General features: G+C 39.5%; 1 protein-coding gene across 24 annotated transcripts in view; it reads right to left on the bottom strand.

Annotated features, from left to right (window-relative positions):
* SEMA4D (semaphorin 4D) overlaps positions 1–25,545 on the bottom strand; it is a 100,651-nt gene that overhangs the window by 30,416 nt on the left and 44,690 nt on the right. For 18 of the 24 annotated variants that reach the window (XM_032096508.1, XM_032096510.1, XM_032096511.1 and 15 more), the window contains 6 exons: positions 15,572–15,634; positions 7,839–8,231; positions 5,387–5,532; positions 4,118–4,180; positions 1,708–1,806; positions 479–572 (listed from right to left, as the gene is read on the bottom strand). In XM_032096508.1, the coding sequence (XP_031952399.1) occupies positions 479–572; positions 1,708–1,806; positions 4,118–4,180; positions 5,387–5,532; positions 7,839–7,941 (505 nt within the window). In that variant the 5' untranslated portion in view covers positions 7,942–8,231; positions 15,572–15,634. Of the gene's footprint in view, positions 1–478; positions 573–1,707; positions 1,807–4,117; positions 4,181–5,386; positions 5,533–7,838; positions 8,232–15,571; positions 15,635–16,846; positions 16,871–25,545 lie in introns of those variants that run through there. The other 6 variants (XM_032096520.1, XM_032096521.1, XM_032096516.1 and 3 more) reach the window with 2 other exon arrangements.

Here is a 25,545-nt window from a genome sequence, read left to right as displayed (position 1 = left end):
GATCTTGAGACACACAGGTAAAGCCACAAATTCTGGCTTCCCCAAATTAAGATTCAGTGGTGTCTTTCCATGCAGTAAGTACACTTGCAGTAAGTATCTCACTTCCCTATTCTGCTGCATGCCTTCAGGACAGCTAACAATACTACTTGCTATATTTACTGAAATTACAGTAATTGATACTACAAGGGCAGTCTAAATACATTTAGACTATCTGGACTAAGTATGTTTAACATCTGGAAATACAGTTTGAAGACTGGTATTCTAGAAGTTGCTTCCAAAACAACCATGAGTTTGAAGTTCTCCTTTTAAAGAACATGCTTAGGGTGACTATGTAAGTATTTTAACGTCTATATAGATACACAATAAAGACAAAAAAATAGAGACGCAAGCTACTGTTTTGATAATTACAGTGAGAGTGACAGTGGAAAAGATAGAACATTTTTAAACATAAGAACCAGGATGCAAAGTCTGAACTTACCAACCATAACAGATGTGTAGCTTTGAGCAGGATCAAATGGACATCTGCCCTTACCATCCTCATTTTTACCTCCAAGTTCAAATGAAATTAAATTCTGTTGAAAATCACAAAATAACTGTTAGCACTTTTTTCTTTCAGCCACTCAACTTGTGCAAAGTTAGCTAAAAACTAAACACTAAATAATGGGCTATATCATCAACTTCCAGCATCAAAGGAATTTTGTGTGAAATTATAGAAGGCATATGTGTTTTCAGAAAATCTTATCAAGTCCCAAAGACAGAGAGGAAATGTGTTCCTGTAATTTTGTGAGGGTGGAAGCAGAAAAGAGCAAAAGATGAAAAGTTAAATCCAGACAGACCTCAAGAAAGAGTACCCAAAAAAGCTAGACAGCAGGAAAGGCAGACAAGTTAACTGATACACAGAAAGAACTTGTAAGTATTCAATTAGCCTGAAAAAAACAGAGAGTCTTAGAAATCAAAAAGGCTTTCTGAGATGGATTAAGCAACTTTCTGAGATGACGTTAAATTTGTGAGATATGGTGTAATCCAACTACGCTTTAAAAAGCAACAGAGCACTTTGGCTGCTACTTTATAAATCCCTTACAAATCAAGAGAATGAGGATCAGAAAGCTGAAATGTAGACACAGTCCTGGGGAAGTAATCAGTTATACTATGTAATGAAGGTACTAGAAGCTAAAGACACAAAGAATTACAGGATTTCTCAATTTTCGAATTACTAAGAGCTGCAGTAAGGAAAATGATACAAGAGTCAGCAGCGAGAAAAGGGAGTTTTAATTTTGTGCCAAGACTTCAGTTTGAAGGATTCAGCACTACAAGTCTTAGGCACAGCCAGGAGCAGAGACAAGCAGAGACAGGAATCTGAGAAATTTCAGGGAGATTTGGTAATGGGAAGTGGCAAACAATGTAATTTTAGTTTCAGTAACTGGTTTCATGCTAATGCACAATGCATAAAGAAGTATAAAAGCTAAGAAAAAGTAAATCTGCAGTTAGACAAGATGAATCAGTAACTCATTAAGTGCTCTGAAAAAGGAGCAGCACCGTTTATTTCCATACTCTCCCATTATGATGGGACAGTGAAATAAACGCTCCTAACCATACAGCCAGCAGTGAAGATGCAACAATTTTGGGAATGGAGACTAACTCATTTTCTATCTGAGTTGCTTTTAAGTTACAGCTGTTGCTGGGTCAAAACACATGTACATTTCTTACCAGGTAATCACATGTTGGCTGAAATGCATTAGTTCCACACACGTAGAGAAAAGTATCATTCAGCTGTTGCAAGACGCGCACATAATTACGACACTCTGTCTGTAATAGAGGATGAGAAAAGGACTAGTCTGATAAACCATAGCTTCTACATTCCAACATAAACAAACAACGTTGTCCATTGCCACTTCTTATGCCACATCATACCAGCAAGCCCAGGTGACACATGGGTGACACTGGGATGCCATGTCCCTACAGCTCCAGAAGCAGGTGGCTTCCTACAGCCAGTAGTGTTCCAGCTACCTCAGTGTCCTAGCAGGATAGCATGCTCAGCAGGGTCCACCCCAAGCTGTTTTATGGAAGGACAAGCTCCAAACACACGTCCAAGTCCATGGGAACAACTAGTTAAACATTAAGTGAGTTTTAGACTTTGTCATCCCTTGTACACCTAGATGAAACAGTGACAGCCAAGGCTGTATCTTAAGCGCAAAACCTCTAATACCCTTAAATTAGCTACAAAGCTTTGTCACTTATAGCCATCTTTTTTCTTTTTTTCCAGTCCTTGATATCATCTAAGGAAGCTCCTTAGTATCTTTTGGTCTGAAATAGAACAAGGAGTTTGAGCAAAACCCTTAATGAAGGATACAATAAAAATTCTTAATAATAATGAAGTGAAACAACTCTAAACATCCACTTAAAGAGAGGGAAAACAGTTTCGACAATACCCCTTAACTCTTGCTGGTACACTGCCAGATCCCTCCACTGAACTGCTACTCCATGAACTTCTTAAGCAAGCTTAAGCACTGACCTTACTATTCCTTCTTACAAGACAAACTAGGTATTTCTCTGACTGTGTGGGAAAACACTGCAGGAGGGAAGAGTGTAAAACCAGTTTTCTGCCAGATGAGGCCCCTGAGCAGCTGTATGAATGCTTTCTGCTGGCATTATACAGCATGGTGCTGATGGGTGGGGGAGAGAACTGCCCATTTAAGTGTAAGAAATAGCAGTAGTAGCTTAATTCCTTGACCCTTTTGAAACTATTGTACTGTGCAAAACATCATGGCTCAACATAAATACAACTACTCGGAGGTTAGAAGTACAGTGAGGAAAAAGTATGACTGGTAATAAGTGTGAGTTGCTAAACTGGGAGCAGGAGAAAATAAAAGAAAATAAATTCAGAGCTCAGTCGAAGTACATATTTATGGGGTCTAATATACCCCACCAGGAATTTTTGAGAGGTCTTGTGGGGATTCACACACAAGTCTGCTAAACGTATGCTCATGCATAGGAGGAACTCATATCCCATATTCGTCATGGATGTATGTCAGTATTATCAGCAGCAACCCCAGCTGAACAGGAAAACAAAAATAATATTCTCTGATCCCATCCTGAAGAGGTAGACAAGGAGGAAACCTTAAATATCTGTCACACCTCGTGTTCGAACAATGTACTGATGGTCATCAGTGGTCAGTCAAGGAAAAGAAGTAGCTAGTCAAAGGGAGATAGTCCACTCCCACCCTGATGAACCACATGACTGCAGGACAATCATCAGCCCTGGATGCAGCATTTGGGGTTTTTTAACAGTGCGTACCAAACGGGCTGCATATTCAAGGATCACATCCCTCCAAGCACAGAGTAGATCTGCTTTTTGTATTCACAGGACTTGCAGACTTCTACTTTCAAACCTGTGCTAAAGGCCCAGCAAATCCTTGCTTTACTGCATCATTAAATGAAGTGGTGTTACACAACAGAAAGGTACATCCACATACAGTAAACTACCTCAAGTAAGCCATCTCCACAGAGAGGCAAATGAGCAGGCCAGCCTGTGCCCTGGCACTCATGAGGAGTCTGTGGGTCCCAGAAACACCAGGGAACCCTGCCCAGCTGACAGGAGGTCTGGCTGCTCCAGCGCTGGGGAACTGTCTGAGTCACACCACAAGGGGCACACCCGCCAAGCAACCCAACACACATATACAGAGTCAGTGAAAAAAATACACTGGCCTAATAAAAAACTCCTATGCCCTAAAGCAAAAATTAATCATTCACTCTGTAGAATCAAATGCTGTGAAGGAATTACTGCAATAACAAAACACAACAGTTGCTATCAATTACTTCAGTGAAAGCAATACTGGTTTATTGTCTTAATGGAAAACCATTAACGTTAAGCACACATCAGGGTGTGTTCAGATTTTCAAACATTCAAATAATATTCAACAACAAAAATAATGAACTAAGAATTAAAAAAAAAAAGACTAAGCATGCCGCAGTTTCTAACGCTCAACTTAATTAAAAAAATTTAGGTGATTGTTTTGAAATTTTAATTTCACACAGTTGGAGACTTTCTTCTTTTAACGTCACTCCTCTTGAAGTAAAATGTGCAAGATCTTTCTCAAAGTTCAATAAAAGTACATACCTGTTCTGATTTGCCCTTGACTGCACATTTAGTCCTTTTATCTTCTGTGACCTTCCAGTGTAACTAAGTGAAAAAACATGCAACAAAAAAGCACATTCGAAGCACTTTAATTCAATGCAAGGTCTGAAAACCTTGCAGTAACACACACAATAAAAGACAATCCTAATACTGTCTAGAGCAAATTCAAGACATTTTGCAAGTCGGATTGCAAGGTTCAAAGCCATTTTTTCCCAGGGATGTGACACTTTCAAATCCATGTCCCTTAAGCAGAACTAAACTACCATCTTCTGGGTTCATAATGACGATTCTCCACAAATTGCTAATGAACTGTTCATTACCATGTGCATTAGGCAAATGCAACTGTAACTGGTTTCAGTGTTTTTTTCCAAGTTAAAGTGCATCTCTATTTCATTAACACTTGAATAAAAAACACTTTGGGGAAAGGAATCAAAGAAAATTTACTGGACTAATTAACACTGTACTGAGTACAAATTTACAGCTATGTTTTATATGCTGGTAAAAGTGCCCACCACCACCCATTAACATGGTCTTCAGATTAAAAATCATATGAGCATCTTCCAAAGCACCCTGGGTGGGAGTTCATGCTGCACCTGTACATGTCAGCCTGTGTTGCTGATGTGATGAAAAGCAGGAGCCTGGGAAGGACCTGGAAGCAATACAATATTAGCAGACTTCTGCCTGGGCTAATCTACTTAGAGAAACCAGCACCAGAATATTCAAAGTACTTCTCCTGAGCAAGCTAGATCAGACCTGTCTGCACCTCCACTTGCTGTGCAGACACACCTAGACACAAACAGAAGATGAGACTGAAAGGACAGGGCTTTCATTTGCAGCACATCTGCAGCCAGCTACAACTGAGCAAGCCCCAACTTTGTTTCTTTTTCAGATTACTTTTTGACTCAGATTAACAGAAGATGGCCCATTCCTGATACTAAGAAAATGTGTAAGAACTACTGCTACAGATGATACCCTCAGTCCCTCTCGTCCAGCATCCTGCCCCCAAGAAGAAAATACCCAAGGAGACCTCTAATTACTTGTTTATATCCAGCTTCTCCTTTCTTACTCTCTATTACTCTGTAAAATCTTCCAGAAACAATACTGGAGTAGACCATACAGAGTTTCCCTTTTATTTCTCTTTTATATTCTCTTTTACCTATTTGCCTAAAATGCAATCCTACTGACATAAGGAAATTAAGTCAAATTTGGAGTACAATTTCTACATGGAGGATAACGTATTAAAAGGCATACCTCGTGCTGCTTCTCAGCAATATTCACTGCGTTTAAGGCAAAGATCACTTCCCTGGCTCCTACATATAGAACATTTTTGTCTTCACTTAACAGCAAGGTTGAATAGTTTGACACTTTTGATTCATTAAAATGTATTAGCTGGACCTCTGTTGAAATGGAAAAAAAAAAAAACAGCACCTCATGAAGAAACACAATCACTTAGGGTCAAGCTTATGAGTCATTTTTTCTAAGTTGTCTAACAGCTGTTGGATAACTTGAAAACAACAAAGGTTAATTCAGACAACCTCTGTAGAAAACAAGGGACCCCTCAGAAGCTAGATTCAGCAGAAACAGCAGCTTCCAACAACAACATCAAAATCACCTTTCCCGACTTTCTCATTCAATTTCCAATGCTTAAATATCTCCTCTTGTGGTGATCCCTATAACTCACTTCTTCCTTCATTTTTTTTTTCTACCTACTTTTTCTAAACTTCCATTTTCCACATCCACTGTCAGGTTGTTTCTCACCTTTTCCTTTCCACATACCAATCTACTGTGGAAAATCAGGCCAGTCACCACATCCCTTGCAACCACCCTTAACAAATCTTACAAAATATTCTACACCTTAAGACAACACTTCAGCACACTGACATAACAGAAAGAAGACACAGAAGCAAACACAGGAGCAAATAACAAATCATTTGCAGTTGATTGTGAAGTGAAAACCAGAGATGAAATACATAACATACACACAAAATAACAACATGAGGGAAAAAATCAAGATGAATAGAAATAAGACAAGAAAAAGTGGGAGATATGAGAGAAAAGGCAGTGGAATGAGGAAGCATACAGAATGGACCAGAATGGCTTGGAGAAAGATGACACAAACTGACTAACACAAAAGAGTATTTTCTCTGAGTGTACAACTATAATATAAAAATGACTGAAAGCTTTTGTACATGAAGACACAAGATTAATTAAGCATGGCTTTTTATGATACAGATGAAAATAATGTACTATTACTTCCAATCCTATCATTAGTAATTGCACATTTTCAACTTTAATACTCCAGAAACATTAATTTTAAACTAGATTCTCAGGCCTGAATTTTGAAATCTTTTACTTGGCAGGAAAATTTTCCCCAAATGGATAAAGTGGTTCATACAACTCCGCTGAACTAAATTTCCTCTCCTATTCAAAGTAGGTTTCCAACATTTCAATGCAACAGTCTTTAACAGACAGACGAGAGAGAAATACCAGGAATGAAAATAAACTCCATTTATTCTGACTAATTTGGATGTGAGTTAGCAGTACCTCACCATACCATTAAATAGCAACTTGCCAAATTTTAACTACAAGATAGAAGCATCAAAGCGTCTAAGCAGGAACTACAACTCTTGGCTAGGCCACCCTTTCTGAAAGGCTGTATCAGCAACTCATTAATTGCTATACCAATAATCAGGAAAAACACTTCCTACAGTCATCTCATAATCTGCTTATTCCTACTACATTCTTAATCTCCATCTATCTTTTCCTACAGAATGTCTGCTCAGAATTTAATATCCTTATTTAAGATTGCTTCATTATATGACCAATGTATTTGTTCGGGTTTGTACAGTTATTGCACAGTTGGATAAGTAATCAATTGCTGCTTACTAATATTAAAGAAGGACCCAAAGACAAAATCTCTTATTATTTAAAGCATCCATGCCACATGGGGAATGGGGGGGTGGGAGTAGAAAACAGGAAAAAAAAATGCATATGTACACAAATGCAGCAAATTACTATTCTACAGTCTTTGCTCTAAAGTTCTTTTCAGATCCAGGCTAAATTATTAAACCAAAAGTTAACGGATCCTCTGATTTCTATTACTTCTCTTTGCACTGCATTTGCACACTCCTGATTATTTTATTGGAAGATTATGAATATGTGCTGCAATTTCAAATGCAAGAAAAGCACTGTTCTGTGAAAGACTTTCATATCTAGACACCATAAAATGCTGTCGGAAGAGGGCCAAATGCTGATTTTTCCTTTGCCTGGTGATTTATTTAGTGCTCAGGATGGCTTGGTGTCAAAATAGATTATTAGCGGGAGAGGTGCATTTTGCTAACGTATTCAGACTCCAGGCAAAAATAATTTGTTTAAAACAAAATACACCCACTGAGGTTTTCTCTTGAAACAAGTTTCAGTTGCAATATTCTTCAGCTGAGAAAGCCAAATCTGGAACTCCTCCTTTAAAAAGTTCTGTTTTCAAAGCTGCTTAAAGGAACCAAAATCAGTTAACCCAGTGCCTGAATGACTTTTGAATGTTCTGGTCCTAAGCATTTTGTAAGATGAGCAAAGCAGCAACACCTGATCAAACTCACAGCAAATTGGCTGAAAGAACCTAAAGCCTCAATGAGTTTCAAATCCCACAGAAACCCTGAGGATGCGGCAATGTCCCATATTACAATACTTAAATTTCTGTTCTTACCTTTGTGTTCCCAAGTGATCCTTGGTACTGGGCCAAATGCTACTGCCACTTCTAGCAACAAACCCCAAACTGCATAATAAGCACACAGGGCCATCTTCAGCATCCTTGCTCTTCGGGGTTCACTGGGTAACTGCAGCAGGTAGCGTTTCTTTGGCAGACGAAATGCAGATCCCAGGGAGTATTAGAGACAAGGCATTTCAGACCTTGAGAGCAGTGCAACAAGGGAGGCTGGAACAACTGTACAAGTACGTGCTTTTCAGCAGATCACTTCAAGAGAACACACATTTTCCAGGATGCTGCATACAGAGACTGCCCACACGCTCCACAGGCTGCAGAGTTGCTGAGAAGTGTGACTGAGTGCATTCTTCTGTTTCGCTGGAGAAATAAATGATGCTGTGGACAGAGGAGGGAAGTAAGAAGTAAAAGAGAAAGCAAACCAAATACTGCCAAAAATAGCATTGATCTTGCACTAGTTCTACAGCTGTCTGTAAAGCTTAATTTAGATACAAAATGTATTAACTAGTGAAAACCATAATCTTAAAAAGACACACATTACATGGCAAACAGGCAACAATTGAAAGCAATCATTTCAATCTAGAATTCCAAGTGTAAATACTTTGAATTGTCCATTATGTTTAATGCACAAAACTTGACTCTATTCTTTCAACAGTGTGTCAAAGAAAATCCCATCTCTCTAACAAGCAATAAACAAAGATAACAAAAATCACTATGACTAAGATCAGAGAGCAAAGAACATGAGAAGTACAGCACTAATAATGAGCATGGTTACACAAATCTTCTGTACCTCCCATCGTTGGGATCTTACAGAAGTGTCTTTTTTAGTGAAGTTTTCTATAATGCTCCTAACTCACTCAAGATGTTTAGGGGGTAGAAATACAGCTACAGACACAAAGAGCTAATGCACTGCATACAAAAATAAAGGGAGAAAACACTTCAACAGTAGTGTAGGCAGTTTCATAGGTAGTCCTATGAAAGCCATTGTGTCTCTGAGTCACCTGTTACTCTCAGACTCAGAAAGGTGTGTCCTAATAAATAAAACTGTTCACTGCTTTCTACACCATCTTCCACAAGTCTCCACCGCTTCTGTCTTCCTACAACCACTCCTAGGTGAAGACTCCAGAAGCAGTGAGTGTATTCATCAATTACTAGATCATAAATAGGTTTTGAGGGCTGTACATTTGAGGTGGAGATGAAAAAAACCACACTGTTCTTTGCAGCAGAGTACACAAGATGCTAGATTTTCACTGTGCCACCACTGAGACACCGAGGTGACTCTAGTACGACACAAACTACAATGCAAGATAGCTGTAATACCTAGATATCCAGCAGGAGAGCAAGTGAAGGTCTAGTGCTTTTGCATGGCCTGGTTTTGCTAGCAGGGGGGCTACAGAGGTGGCTCCTGGAAGAAGCTGCTAGAAGCTTCCACCATGTCCAGCAGAACCAACCCCTGGCAGCTCCAAAGACAGACATGCCATTGGCCAAGGCTGGCCCAATCAGAAATGGTGGTAATGCCTCTGTGATAACATAGTTAAGAAGAAATCAAAACAAAAGCAGTGGCACAGTTTTAATTCTGAGCAGAAAAGAGCAGAGTGAGAACATGTGAGAGGAACAACTCTGCAGACATCAAGGTCAGGGGATAAGGAGGGGGAGGAGCTGCTCCAGGTGCTGGAGCTCAGATTCCCCTGAAGCCTCTGGTGCAGCACACGGTGAGGCAGCTGTGCCCCTGCAGCCTGTGGAGATCCATAGGGATGTAGATATCCACCTGCAGCCCATGGAGGAGCCCCAGGCTGGAGGAGGTGGATGCCTATAGGAAGCTGTGACCCTGTCGGAGATCCATGGAGAGAGGGACTCTGTTCCTATGCTACATCAGCCTGTCCCTGAAGGACTGCACGCCATGGAAGAGTGACCCACGCCGCAGCAGTTTTGGGAGGACTGTTGCCCGTGGGATGGACTCACACTGCAGCAGGTCACAGAGAGCTGTTGCTTGTGAGATGGATTCATGTTGGAGAAGTTCATGGAGAACTGTCTCCTGTGAGAGGAACCCCACGGTGCAGCACGGGAATGACTCCTCTCCCTGAGCAGTGGGATAAACCGTGGGTGATGAATTGACCATAATCCCCACTTGCTGTCCCCTTGCACCACTGGGGCAGGAGGTAGAGCTTGGAAAGGAGAAAGCAGTGGGGAGGGGAAGTTGTTTTTAAGGGCTTTTTTTACTTCCCATTATCTTGTTCTGATTGTGTTAGAAACGTTTTCAATTCTTATCTCTAATTAGAGCCTGTTTTGCCCTGGTGGTATTTGATGAGCGATCTCTCCTGATCCTTATCTCAACCCATGAACCTTTTGTTAAATTTTTGCTTCTCTGGTCCAGCTGCAGAAGAAAGTAAGGAAGTGGCTTTTGTCGGCACCTGGCAACCAGCCAGCGTCAAGCCATGACAGAAGGTTACAAAATCGCTAGTAACATTAAAAAAGAAGGGGCCAGTACCTGAGAAACACAGAGGTTAAAAGACTATGGTGAAGCTGCAGCACGAACATCTCTTAGTGCAGGCAAGATGCCTCTGGGAGGACCTGGGTTTAAGCAGGAAAACGCAAGGAAGATGTCGCAAGGGCAGCCAGTGGACCTTAAGGCAGCCGAGTAGAAGATGAGCAACTACATCCTAAGTGTTTACACCTGCTTTATTAAATGATCACAGGCAAGATTAAAAGATTCAAAATCTCATTTATTTCTACACATCTTTTGTCTACTAAGAAAAAAATCCACACAATGCTATAACTTGCTCAAGCTGAACCTGTAACTTGACTATTTTTGTCTATTTGTTTTTTGTCTTGGTAAGCACTTTGGCTCAAATGCAACTGTTTGTAGCACATCATGTAAAGCGTTTTGGTTTTTAAGGCATCATGTTTTCAGTTAGGCTTACTAGGCTTTTTTGTCTGTCCTTCATCCTTCTTGTTTATCATCATATACAAGCAATTCCAGGTTTTACCCTCCAATACATTAAAAAGTGCCCACTCATCCGATTTACAAGGTATCACATATTTCTGAGGCAAGCAAACAGCTTTACAGTTGAATGTTTAAAAAGGGAATAGTAATTCAATGATTAAAGTTCCAGGAAGTTTAGCTATTTTATTTTAAGAGAAATGTAAGGAAGAAAACAGCAGTTTGAAGAAACATCTTTGAGCCATTGTTTAGAAACACAGCTAATCCTTTTCTTAATGCTACCTTTTGTTACTGAAAAGACTGCATGTAATAATCAATTCCCTGTTAACTCTTTATTTTTTTTTTATTTATGAGAGACAGCCAGGACACCTTTAAGCTATCAGTTACAATACCATATAGTAGAGACGACTGCAGAGAAGACTTCAGAAGTCCTGTAAATTTTTTGGACCTTCAAATAGGATTAGTAAATGTAAGCCCTAGTAAAGGAAAATCCTGAGTTTTCCTACAGTCACATTCCTAGTCTAGCTCACCTACCGCAGAAAATGCAAAATGACAATGAAACTTGAAACAAATTACATTATCTTTTGAAGGAAACAAATGGTCTGGCTGGATTGTTTAGTGTTTGCTTTTCTGTGTTAACTGAGAATAGCTCTAGCTATACAAAATGGAAATCTGTGATTTCATTCCTATTGTACAGGGTTGCAAGAAAGGTCCTTTTTCACATTAGTAAGTTTGACTTGTGGGACATTACTCGATCTAAGGCAAAATTTTGTATGTTACAAAAAGGAATGAAACAGACTACAGTGAACATTACATGCCCAATTGTGCAATATCTACTTTGTTCTCATTTCTATAACTTTTAATAGAGATGAAAATGCAGTCAGAACCTTGTCCTATAATTTAGTCTTCAATTTAATTACTCTCCCCTGCCCCTCCCTTCCCTGTGCTGAAAATTTTCTGGAGTAAGTCCTTCACTGACATCCACTGGGAGGTCATCCATAATCTAATATGAACCTCTTTTTACATAACACAAGTGGCACAAGAAGGAAAAATAACAAAAAATTTTAAAAGGCCCAGACAATGGCCTGATTTCCAAATTAACTCAGTTCCATCAGTGTTCACTGGTTTTGATTAGATCTGAATGCTTTGAATTTCTGAAAAGTTAGGTCTCCTAATACTTTAAGCACTGCTCCCAAAAAATAAGCTACAATTTGCTTGGAAACAAGTACACTGAAGAAGTAAAGCAAAAAGAAACGTGAAATATTTGGGTACATAATTAAACTCTAATTAAAGTGACCACAGGTCCACTTTTCTGTAAAACTTTTTAAAATTTTCTGAGGTAAATAATCAGTAAATTGGTAATTCAGGGATTCTATGATGATTTTACATCAATATATAATGACGAAATTGAGCAAAGTGAGTTTTCCATAATGCTTGTTATTTATGGTGACTAAAAACAGGGCAACTACAGAAGCAGAAACAGTCAACACAACTCCTGTCAGTTTGGCAGAGCACAGCTGGAACCTCAAAGCTGTGAACATTCCCCTTGATGTGTATAATTGTAATGCACAGCAGAGAAACAGGGAGAAACAACTTTCTGCTCTCTTGAAGGACAGAAATTCAAAGCTGTCAGAAAAATTTCAGGCTGCATAACTGCTAATAAGGAATACTAGCACGAACTTTTAAACAGGGAATTGCAATGGCATATACTGACTATTACTGAGATCAGAAACCATCCGTCTCTCACATCACCTGTGTCACTGGGCATCAAAGAAGCAGTGCTTTAGTCCACCTTCTGGAAAAATCCTAGCCATGCAGTGTGAGAAGCTGGAAAACCAACCATGGGAAGGAGACTGTCATCTTTCTCATCCTCAGGACACAGAGGCAAAGTGTGCACAAAGAAGTAGTTACAAAATTTCATCTTTCGGAGATATCAATTCAGCAAACCTTACAAGTACTCATGTTTTTTTTACACATAATGCAACCCAGAGGCAAGTGTCCTCTTCCCCAGTCAGCATGGTAGAGCTGGATCCAAGTGTATATCCTGTACACGCAAATCTTGCACAAGTTAGCCAAATTCTGGAATTGCAAAGCTAGGAAATGGACAATTTTGCAACACTGATTTTGAAATATTTTTTTCTTCTAAGAAACACTTAGTTGCATTGTGCAACTTCTCAGTTTGGCTCAGCATTACATAAACTGCTAAGTGGATCTAGTTTTATTTTGTATATGAAGGTTAAAACCAGGAGAATTTACTAACACACCAGAAACAATCAGCGTTATAGCTGGGATTGTTGTGATTCCCAAGAAATGATTATTACCATCACATAGCATCCAGCCTCTCCCTGAAGAAAGCCAAACAAGCACTGGCCATCCTGGCCTAATTCTGTCACTCTCTTCATGATTCCCAGCCATGCTAAGTGTCCCCATAACTTTCCTCCCTTTTTGTATTGCACTTTATTCTCCTCCACAGGGTTTATCTTTCCTTGCAATCCCTCACCTACTCTGTAGTTATGTTTCCACCCATGCCATCACTCACTCTTCTTCCTCAGTACAAGCAATGCACAGCTCCATGACCACAGGTGATGCCAGCCCTGCAGTAAGGCTGCCAGACAAAAGACCACCTTCCTTCAGGCTTAAAGGAAGGCCCTTTAAAACACATACTTCCCTACCTCTCCATCAAATCACTGTCACACACCACTCATTGTCCAGGGACAGCAAAATGAGGACCTCACAGTAAGGAACTACCTGCAATACATCCTTCCTTCCCACTGCCAGAAGCAAAACAACCATGGCAAGTTTACCAGGCAGTCTACCCTACTATTTTTAGATAATTAAAAAATATATATATACATTTGCAAAACTTGCAAGGAGTAACTTGTAAGTCACGATGATGAGGGATATGAAGCTCAATATGTGGAGACAGGAGCATTTATGAGTGAATTGCTTCCGCCAGCAGAAAAGGGGGAGTTAAAGGATTCAACTGTCAGAGGGCATAAATTCCAAGTTCTTCCTAAATAACTTTCTTTTGAAAGCTTTTTAAGCTTTAACAGAATACAGGCCTGCTTTAATATTTGTTGATGCCTATTTTATAACAGATTCTAAGGTTCAATACAGGAAAAACAAACCAGGGAAGTCCAGCTGTGAGATTTTGCTTAAACCTTTTTTTCTTTTCAATTTTGTTTCCAAAACTGAAAGGAAAAGTTAGCAATACTTGTCTTTTAAGTAATCAAAGTTACACAGGGAGAAGTATACAAATTACCTTTGACAGCTGAGTTTTATTTACACAGTTTGTGAATTTCAGGCCAGTAAAGACAGATTGGTTATATCCTTTGCTTTAGTTCTCACCCTTTTAAAAACTTCAAGCACAGTGCCATTTTTATAGAGTCTCATGAAAAACATTGTTTACAATAATGTAAATACATTATTTACAATCCTTTAATTATAAAACTCACATGGACTCATTTTCTCCTGAGGTAAGATACAACTTCAAACCAGCAGACCAGTAGCCTTTTATGACTAACATAAATGTAGAGCATGGGATTATTTGCATTTCAAACTGTAACCAAAATACTTTGTAGTTGCTAGATGATTACAAATTAGATGAAGATCCTTAAGACAATTGGTGTGGTCTTTATCTCTACCAGAAAGCCTGCTGGAGGATGTGCACTAGTGCTAAAAGAGGATATAAATTCTGAGGAAACAAATTCCCAGTTTTAGGCCAGAAATCAGTATTTTCTGTTTCTGCATGATAAACATGTCATCAAGCAGTCCTTGGGAAACTAATGCTTGTGCTTAAAGAAGAGAATTTATGTTCAGAGGGATACTTCAAGAGATCCTTTATTTTTTTAGATTCACATTCCTGTTCTTTTACTACCACGTGCTTTTTCTGTAGGCAAAGATTACATGAACATAAAGTGTTATTAAAAAAAAAAAATTACAAGACAGATTAAAATCCTTGTTTTTCAGATTATTGTGGGTAGGTCACTGGAAATAGTATTCAACTTCCAAGAGCAATAGGACAGAGCTACCTTGGATGCTGAGCTATCCCAAATACAGAATTCAAGAGCTGCCCTAGGCATGTTCTAAGACCCTTTTCTGCCTGAGCGGGTACTCCCAGATACTGAACCCAGGTTGTGACAGTGACAGTACTGCAGTTAAAACCAAGCAAGAAAGGAAATCCCCCAAGTTCATCTTCTCCTACCAGTTAAACATACTGTCACAATCAAAAATATTGCTCAGTTTGTTTCTCATTTCTTCTTGGGCTCATAGGACTGAATGAGTCATTCAAAGTTACTCAGAGATGCCTATGGCAACTAATGGCAATGTGAAAGTACCTGCATGTCTAAATTAACAGGCCTGTGTGCTTTAAAAAAAACTATCCTAGGCATCCAGCAACACTTTCAGAGTCAGATATCTCCAAAAGCAAGCCCAGTACCCCTTCATACACATAAACTGCATAACACAGGGAAGGTGCAACCCTGAACATGACCTTTTAGTGATAACTAAAGAACAGGTAAATACAGAGTATGTTCCCAAGTGAAGTAAGTCCTTTCCTGGTAAGTTTCCTGAGTGTTTTGGTCTTGGAACAAAAGAATGTAATAAATCAAACTTATAATTCAATCCTTATTAACATTTTTCAGTATGCACTAAGTCCCTAGTATTCTTGCAGTACGTTTATTTGTTTTGCTAACAAAGACACCTGTAACAGAGTCACCACGAATCCACCACAGCCCCCCTTGCTGTGGGGATGCCCCTCTGGTTTCAACATACGTACCTGCCACCCTTCGGAGCCTCCTGAACACCCCACAGCTGAGAAGCTGTCAGAGACACGTCCTTTCTGAAAAGGGGTAAGAAACAGGTTTTGACATCAGTACCACATAATCCTGAATGGCAGGTTCTGATATGGGAATTATAATATATCCTCCCTCAAAAGTTTGGCTTTTCCAGATTACCAGGGCAGAGCATTCCTGACAAAAACCAGAACTGCTACATTTGCATCCAATGAGCCAAGATCCTGACGTTGCACTTAACACAAAAGATATTAAGCAGACCTGATAAAAAGCAGACGTATCAGCCCTTTTAAAATTCAATTTGTTTCTCCTATCCCAAGCTGGCTAATACATACTCAGTACAAAATTATTCAGCACTTGCATTACAGTAGCAATTACTGATACTGGAAGAGTCTGGGACCCCTCACATGCTGGTACAGGATGTACTAAAGAAAGGTTAGACACCAGCCAGCCCCACACACAACTACCGTTACTAAAATCATACAGAGCAGTTCCAACACTCTCCTGCATTATTAAAGAACTGTATGATGCACAAGCTTAGGAAAGAGGATCTGGACACGGACAACGAAACCTGGCATGCTCGTATTTATTTTGCTGTAATCACAGGAGAAGAATGGGCCACTCTGAAGCCATCACAACTGGGCGCAACAACACATTTATCCCAAGACTATTCCAGGTAACATGCTTCTAATATGCAGACCCATAACACTGTTACATCAGACTATATTCAGCATACGTATTTCCTAGTGCTCATCCAAGCACTTTTAGAATGGTCTGAGCCATGTGAAGGGACAGTGTTTTTTAAATGCAAGTCATTGTGGGTCTGAAGTAGATTTTACTGAAGTCAACAGTAAGGAGGTTCCCAAAGATGCAAGTGGTTAAGATGGTGCACCTGACAAAAAAATCTTCACTGCACTTCTGAAGACTTCATTCTTGATCCAGAAGACTGTAATGATTCACAAGACAGAGGCCCGAGAAGAAAAAGGCCAGAGAAAATTTTAAGAAACAGCTCAATACTGCAGGTCTCTAAGGAAGGGGAGAGCCTGATACAGGGTCTTTTCCAGAGATCTTCAACAGGCCATGTTTTGTGGCTACCAATATGGTAAAAGGCATCCAACAGCTACATCAAACCCACTTTTGCTTACAAAACAGTATTTTCAGTATCCTTTGGGTCTTTTGGGCTATAAAGAGGGCAATCCAGTCTGATTCTCCCCACAATCTTTTTTCAACAAGATACACCACAAAAATCCATCACCCACCTATGTTATTACCAACTGGCTACTTTTCACAAACGGTAGCAGAATATAACTGACTTATTTTTGGTATAAAAAGATCCCATCCACTTTTCATTCTGTTGAAAACAAACCAGAGCAGGCAAACTGTAAATCATACAATCAGTTATGAAGCTCTCCACAAACCAATTTACACCAGATCATCTCTATGGCTGTAGCTACTCAATATTTAAGTGAACACGTAAAATTTACAAAAAATTCCTGCTTGCCACAAGAGGACATCAATCAACATAGCCAGTCAGTATGACTACAGGAGTTTTCAGATCCCAGTATGCCTCCTTATAGTTTACTGCTCACACAGCAAACTATAATCATCTACTTTAGCTGCAGGTACCTCAAGGGAAAAAGAAAATTCTCTTTTGCCTCTCTTGAGAAAGAGCTTCCAGCAGCCTACAGCTTGTACAAGCACTTTTCATTGTAACAAAGCACTTGCATCTAAATGAATTGCTACAGTAGGTGTGAAACTCCTCTGAGAAGTCTAGCAGGAAATTAGCTAACCTATATACTTTCCTGGCTTACTTTAAACAGCCTTACATGGAGGTTTTCAAGTCTCCACAAATAGCTCCAGGTTTCTGAACTGTGATCTGAGGTCACTGGGGACTGAAAGACAGGTAGGCAGATGGCTGGAGGTCAGGCCAGCTCTCAGCCAGCCTCTGGATCTCCACAGAGAGGGAATGATGCAGATCAACTGCTGGACTTCCAAGCTGTGGCACCTCAGCTCAAGAACTCTGCTCCCAAGAGTAGTCCATCCCTCCTCAGTGTGGTCCTTGGGAAGCAGTCACTAACCACCAGTGTTTCTTGCAGAGAAGTCCACAGACATGGGGCTGGATGTGAGAGGGTGGCCGGGCTAAGGTGAAGAAGGGTGGTTTGTAAGTAGGGCCTCATTCCTCTCCTTTGGTCACACTGCCATTGGCTGCTTGTGAGGACACCATTTGTAGCCATGCTGCACACATGAGTAACTACTCCCTGCTTGCCAGAAGCTGTGACATAATTAAGCCCTTTAACCCAACTTGAGTATGAAATTAAACATCCGTGTAAGCACTGCAGGTTGGCAGACATCCTTCAGGTCCTCTTGTTTGACCCAAACCTCACAGGTGATCCTTTACAGCAGGCACCACAGGAGCTCCTTAACAAACCTTAGACCCTGTCAGGTTTTAAGAGTACTTAAGTCTAAACTTACCGGGAAAAAAAACCCCGAAACTGTTTCTTCTGGCAACAATTACTTAAAGCTTGAGGAGAAGAATTACACCTCGAATAGCTCATTATTTTGACAACTGTGACTAAGTCTTCAAAGATTAAAGAAAACACCTACTGGATTATAACTGAAAGACAGCCTGGAATACATTATGTAGAATGAAAGGATAGTCACCTTAACGAAAATTTTCATCAAAGATCCACAATCCTTCATATATGTGTTTGCATACACTTTATTTATTTGAAGACCTTCTCATCTGTCAAATTCCAAAGCACATTAATGCATTACAAGGTACTTCAGGCTGTCACATCCTACTTGCATTAAAAAAAAAAATCCAAAGAACAACTAACATGTACTACTTTTCTTTCTGCACATCAATTACCATCCAGATCAGTAGCATTTCTTTCATTTTCTGTTCAAGCACACGCCTGCTGTAACCATGTCCTAGTGATTCTAACTGAAAAGAAGAAAGGAAATTTAAGAAAACTAGTTTATAAACAAATTTTCTTTACTCAGAGGTCTCTTAGGGAGCCCATAGAGGCAAATTTTAAGTTTGAGAACATTTCTAGTGTTACAGCATTATACACTAACCTTTGTGAAATACGATTTCCAGATAAATATACCTTGATGATCACAACTAGAGCTGTATTTGCTACCTATACCTCAAGTCAGCCACAATCTACACATATCGGCTTTCTTAGAAAAACTATTTTAAAAGCTTACATGGAAGCCACAATAAAGCCAACATACAGCTATGAATAACTAAGGCTGCACAGACAGCTGCCCACAGACAGTGTCTCTCACTTAGAACTTTCCTGTGAATGCTGTGTGTGGTTTAGAGTTTCAAATGACATGAAAAGGTAGGCTAGACTACAAACTTCAAGAACAGTGCATATTACCATCAATTATATTTAAATAATTGATCTGACATACCAAAGTAACAGTTGCTGACACGGCCATAACTTCCACTGCTCCCACCCACTCTGGATGGGGCTGATTACACCTGCTAACCACCTGTGCAAGACACTGGGGGTGAAAAATCAAGTAACAAACATGCTACAAGACTTAAAGAGCAAAGCTCAAATGTTTTTTCCCCTTTCCTGCCTGCAAAGTTTACTTTTCATAAAAACATCTTTATTTCACAGACCCATTTACTGGCCTATCAACACCCTTCTACTTTTTCTAAAGATTATAAGAAAGATAAGTACATGAGCTTTAACCTGAAACAGAGGCCCATCCTAAACCTTGTTCTGAAACAACAAAGTAAAAAAGCTCTGTTAGGTCTCAAAAAGACATCTCAATCTAGCCCAAACTGTGCTGGGGTCCTCAGTTTTAATTCCTGTCACCTTGGCCCTCCTCAGATCTCACAAGCATCTTCAAAAAAGCCAAGAAAAACAGAGACTAAACTGGAGACACAGAAATACAAATGCCTTCTGTATCCAATGGCAAAATACAAGTATCAAGATTGGGCCAGCTACTGCCATGATGAGAGTTTCTCCATTTTTAAGGATATTAAGAGAATCTGTAGTTAAGCAACTTCCTTGGTGTAAAAAAAATCCCATCCAGCTTTCATTCTGTTGAAAACAAACCAGAGCAGGCAAACTATAAATCATCTGGTAAGTTATGAAGCGCTCCACAAACCAATTTACACCTTAACTTCCATAAAACTGAACAGGAGCTTTCATGATAGTATCTATGCATCCCAACCCTTCTTCAGGAAAGGATTTGGTTCTGAATCAAATTCCAGTAAAGGTAGAGAAAAAACTGTGTGAGAGCAAGAGCCACAGTGCAGGAGAGAAGAAACGAGGATGCACAAATGCATAAAGAAAGTAACAAGTACAAGCACTTTTGCTTCAGATTAATCTTTTTAAACCACCACTGCAGGAACATGTAAAATTTTTATGTATTCATATAACCTTTGCTTAGGGAAGGAAACAATTCAGAAGCAACACTGGAATATTCTGGTCAATAAAAACATAGTTTTTGAAGAGCAGAGATCACTGTGACCACCTCCATATTCACCAATTTTTTTTACTTCAACAAAGTCAAAATAAAGGAGACAACTACTAAGCCTCTCGTCATAAAATCCCATGTAATTGGCGTCTCCTTCTATCAGAAAAGGAGCAATCCTGGAAATTATTTGCCGGTTAAAAAACCTGCACAAGAATTAACAGCAGGTAAGCCTTCAAATCTTACTCTTGGTATTCAACGAAAAGTAACAGGAAACGGAAGTCTAAATTCTGCCTGTATTTTTCGCTGATGTTCTTTATCAGATGTTCTTTAAGCTCTCTAAAAGAAAATCAAGAGTTAAAAAGCCCTAAAAACCCCACAAAACCATGTGTCTTACCCAAAAGACTATCAGCTGCCAATTATGGGGAAACACTTCCTAATATTAGTAAGAGAAGTTACCTACTTCTGTATTCATTCTGACAACACACCAACCCAGGAAAGCTAAAACTAAGGTCAATATGCTGTACTATACCACCTGTTTTCTTAAGAGCTTAGATCAAATATTTTGTCCCTTTCAGAGAACGCCATTTGTTGCTTTTCAACTATACAATACTACAGCATTTCCTGTTTTTACTTTTCTGGATTCTTTACATAAACTGCATTAGCAGTGCTTACAGGTGATAGTTGAATATATTTAAGAGAGTTATCTAAACATAGATTACAAAACACCTAGATTTCACAGTATTTCATATTTAGTATTTTTCAGTGCTGCCTTGGTATTTTTTTCTCTTGCCTTGAGAAACACAACGCCCCTTGACAAAAAAACCAAAAACAATACCAAAAAAAACCACCAACACCAAAAAAAAACCCACACAGGCAAGGAAAAGACATGAAGAATCTTTAGTGTTCTTTAGAACTGAGTATTTTACCATCCTGATAGTGCAGAAAAACCCAGTTATTCAGTATCAGAGTCTAGTTTTTCAGGCTTTCAAGCTAGTTTTTAACAAAACATGCCAGTTACTGACAGGTCCCAGACTCTGAAGTTTCTTGACTCTCAGAGGAGGCAAATACAACAACAACCTTTTGCCCACAGCAGCAATTTTCAGTACCAAAACATCTTTGGCAAGTTTGCCCACTGAGAACACTCAACTTGGTAAGCTGTATATATCCCTACACACTGTCAATACCATGCACTGCTCAGGGACACAAACAATGAGACAACACAATGCAAAACCAGCTTTAAACTAACTTTAAAAGCACATTCAAAACACTGCCTTCCTTTTTCTTTTTTTCCTAAAGTTGTTTGGCATTAAGTGGAACAGAAGGAAAAAGAGGAGTAATTTTCATCTCAGCACATAAAACTACAAGCCAGTACTTCTTCAACTGCCCAGCAAAACGTTTTACACCTTAAAGAGAAGCCTTGGAAGAGGTTACCTGTCCGTCTGAGAAAAAGCTTCTGTGCTGAAAAAAACCACGCAACTTCAGTTCGAGGAGCCAGAGAATCAGCTCCCTGGTTGTGTAAGATATAGCACAACTTCCCTGAGGGAGCTGCACAAGGTTGCTGAAGTAGGGAATTTGAACCAAGTTATTCAAAACAGTGGAGAAGTAACGAAAACAAAACTTAACTGTGTTTGGCTATGTAAAAGTCAGAAATTGAACCTTGCAGCAGTATTTACTGTTAAAAAAAATCCCAATTAAAATTCACAGATGGAATTCACCCATTTTTTTGTAAAACCAAAACAAAACTCTTTATGTCCAAAAAAACCCTAAAAAGCTATAAAAAGGGATTTCCTCAAGCACTACAAGTTCTGTAAGGACATCTCTGATTTATGAACAGGTAAAATTTGTTCTACTTCTGAGCATCTCTATCTTACTACCCTGCATCACACCTGCCTTATCACACATGCCACTTTGAAATTATCTACCCCTCACGTTCAATTGCACAAATCATAATGCAATGAGAATGTCAATCGAACTGGTTAGAATGATACTTCATAGCATGATAAAAACACGCCCATTCAATAGTAAGACAACCAGAATGGACCACAGGAAATTAATACATTCTTGAATCCTCCTGTACCACACTCCCAAATTACATTTGGGATGAAGAACTACAACAACCAAATGCCAAACAGGTCAGTTTTGGATGCAGAGAGGGCATGGAAGCATCAACCCTCCCAGTCCTTCACCTGTCACTCCACAGAGCTGCTTCTACTGCCCAACACACACAACCAGCTTTGCATTTGACATGAATCATGCTGCCTGAACAGTAAAATCTGCAATTCTTCCTCCATCTGGCATTACACACATTTAAGGTGGTGCAGTAAAGCCCTCTTTCAAAACACTTTTTCCTCAAGTAATTGTATTTCTATGGCAGTTAGCTGAAGAGTCACCATCAAATGCTGTCAATTCTCTTTTCAAAGCTCCAAGCTGAAGCCAGTGCCTCTATGCATGTGCTGTTTGTTTTGTAAGCTGTTTTCTCAGAACAAGTTTCACCACTCGTGTTTCCATACAACAGAGACAGGGGTGTTAAGACTTACACAGAACATCAATTCCTTTTTTCCTGTCACTCAGTCGTGGGATAAAGTCATACAGGGAATCTTCTCAAAGCAAACCCAGTCTTGGCTTCTGAACTTATTTCCACTGAAAACCTGATACAGAATAAAGAATTAACCACAACAACAAAACATACTAAAAGTGGTAATTTCCCTCAGGTCTGCTTACCCTTCCATTAATAAAAATAACAGAAACATCTTTTTTTCTACCTTCCATACCCATTCTTTGATACCTGACTTTCAGACAACAAATGTAAAATTCTATTTTCAGATACCACATCAACAGCACAAAGAAGCAACGCAGTTTTCAAGTTTTCGTTGCACTGACACAAGTAGAGTTTGACATTCTCAGCTCTCATGCCTGCTCTACCATCAGGTAACTATTTTTTTCCTCTTCCTCCTGCAGTATACCACTTGCAGTATGAGGTAACTCACTCTTGTTAATACAGCACATTTAGGCTTTATAGGTCCTAGACACCAGCTGATAAATTACATGAACATCTGAGTTTTAAGACACTCATCATAAATTTAGCAGTGTACCAGGGTAAATGGCTTAAAACAATCATTCCCTGGTTCCCCAAACAGGGCTGGGAAATACAAGCAAGATAACTGCTTTTCTTCCTTACAGTTTCAAGATGTCCAGCCTGCTTACTTACACTGTCCTGCCTCTGGCCACTCCTGTCCTCTGGTCTCCATCCATCCCTAATTCCCAGCCCAGACCTATTCCAGAGGTCAACTGATCAACTTCCAAAGGCTAAAAATGTAGTCTGGGGAGGTGCTGGATCAAGGGAGTTTAAATCCACCCACAGTGCCCCTTTCAGCAGGCATGCTAGCCTGTGGCAGTTGAAATGTAAGTGGAACACCACAGGAGACATTAAGTCTGGGCCTTCCTTGGGCAGGGGAAAAAAGAAAATGGGAATGGCAAATAAGTGTTAAGACTCACTCCAAGTCCTCCTTGCCTCATCTCAGGGCCAATATAAGAAAAAGTGAGGAAGAGATAAGCCATCCTGGCCCATAAAAGAAAACGCTGAAGGACTGAGGGCTGTATATTATTAGGCCTGTGACACATGTAATGCAGCTCTCCCCTCTAATGCTGCACAGCAGCCACCAGGTATGGACCTTTCTGCAGGATTGCTTGCCAAAAAAAGATGTTGAAAAGACAGAAGTCCACCCAAGGGTAATACCACTTCCCCAAAGAATAAATACTGCTCTTCTGCTGCAATACCATTAGAAAAACAATTTACTTTATTCTGCCAGTGATAAGCGACTACAATTCCTTCTCATCAGCTAAACCCTGGCCACAAGCACGTTAACCCTTAAATTTCCTTGCATATTTAAGAAACTCCACTGTCTCTGAAGGACTGGCAAAGATCACATATCATGGTAAAACCGCATGTCCCAGCCAACCTCACTCAAAAACAGACATACAAAGTTTAGGGTCAAAATTCAGAATTCACCACACACTGCAAAGGTCATTTTAAATAGCTGAGATCTTGACAAGAGATTATCTCCAACAGCAAAATACAACTCATATTTTCTTGCCAAGCATGACAGAAATGCAGTAAAATAGCCTTGAAATTTAAGGAATCATCATTTCACCTTAACAGATACACTTAATGCAGGCAGCTTCAGCAGCAAGCATTTTAAAAGGTTTGGGATTTCGCTGTGCTTAAGGTTCTGCTAGGTCAGAACCGAATTATCCTTTTTTACTGTGTTAAAACATTTACATCAACCCTTGCATTTTTTATGCTGAAAAGTAACAGAACCATACTTCTGAAATAAGCTGCTAGTGCTTTCCACAGACAGCACAGACATGGGCTTTTACAAATCATCCTTAGATTATTTTACCGTTGCTCACTAACAACCTTTGCTGTTTTTTGAACTATGTACAGCCAGGGAATCTGCACTCTTCTGTAAGATATACAAAGAAATTATAGATACCAGCAAATACAAAAATGTTTGCACAGAAAAGAATTTGTTAAACATAAGCAGAATTCAGTTAGCAACAACTCAGCAATGACTGACTCTAGAGTTTGGAAAAAAGAAAAAAAAACCCAACCAAAACCAAAACCCTCTGACTCTGGGGTATCTTCCACAGATGCAGTGATTCATCATGTGCTGTTACATCTATTCTATGGGATTATAGAGCATCGATCTTAACTGTTCCTGCCTCAATACAACCCTTGTGTTGATATTAACAGTGCAAAGGTCATTCTGACCTTTACCTAGTAACTGGGTATCAGGTTTTGCCCATATTACTGCTTTCCGTACGTCCGAAAACACAGGTGCAGATCTCTCAGTACAAGTGCTTCAGGTTTCACATGAAATTATGTGTGAGCATGTCAGGGACAGGATTAATAGAAGCTTTGCTCGCAGAACATTCTCATGAGCATTACTGGGATTTTAACTCCTACAAAGCCGAAAAAGAGCTTTTTCTTATGCCAAATGAAATGCTGCAGAGAGAGTAATTATTACACTCGACGATTAACTTTCAAAACCTTGTTTGCACTATCATTACAGATATTTTAACAGGAGAAATAGGAGATACATACACCACAGAGGTTCTGCCTCAAACTTTGTTGACAAAGCACATAATTACTGCAAGTTTCTAGCCTTTGAAAGCTGAATTTGAGGGGTTTTAGTATTACAGAAAAGCAGAACTGGAAAATTACATGAAGGCATTAGAGGCAAGATGAGATTTATGTGTTTCCTCCAAGGTTTAGTGCTCAACAGAGAAACAAATCTTTCCTTGGCAAAGCTGACCTCCAAATGCCACAGCAACCACCATTCATGTCTTATCTCAAACCACAGATTCCCACCCCAAAACACTTACAGCTTTCACATTTCAAATGCCAGAGTGGAAAAATTAGGTTAAGCTCAGCCAAACGCAAAAATTAATCCCAGACAAGAGAGATTATGTTAGAGAATTCAGTGGAAACTAATGTGACTTGTGAACCAGATTCTGC

The sequence above is a fragment of the Corvus moneduloides genome, chromosome Z (genome assembly GCF_009650955.1).
Source record: "Corvus moneduloides isolate bCorMon1 chromosome Z, bCorMon1.pri, whole genome shotgun sequence".
Classification (NCBI taxonomy): Eukaryota; Metazoa; Chordata; class Aves; order Passeriformes; family Corvidae; genus Corvus; species Corvus moneduloides.
This window is presented reverse-complemented; position numbering and strand designations above follow the sequence as displayed.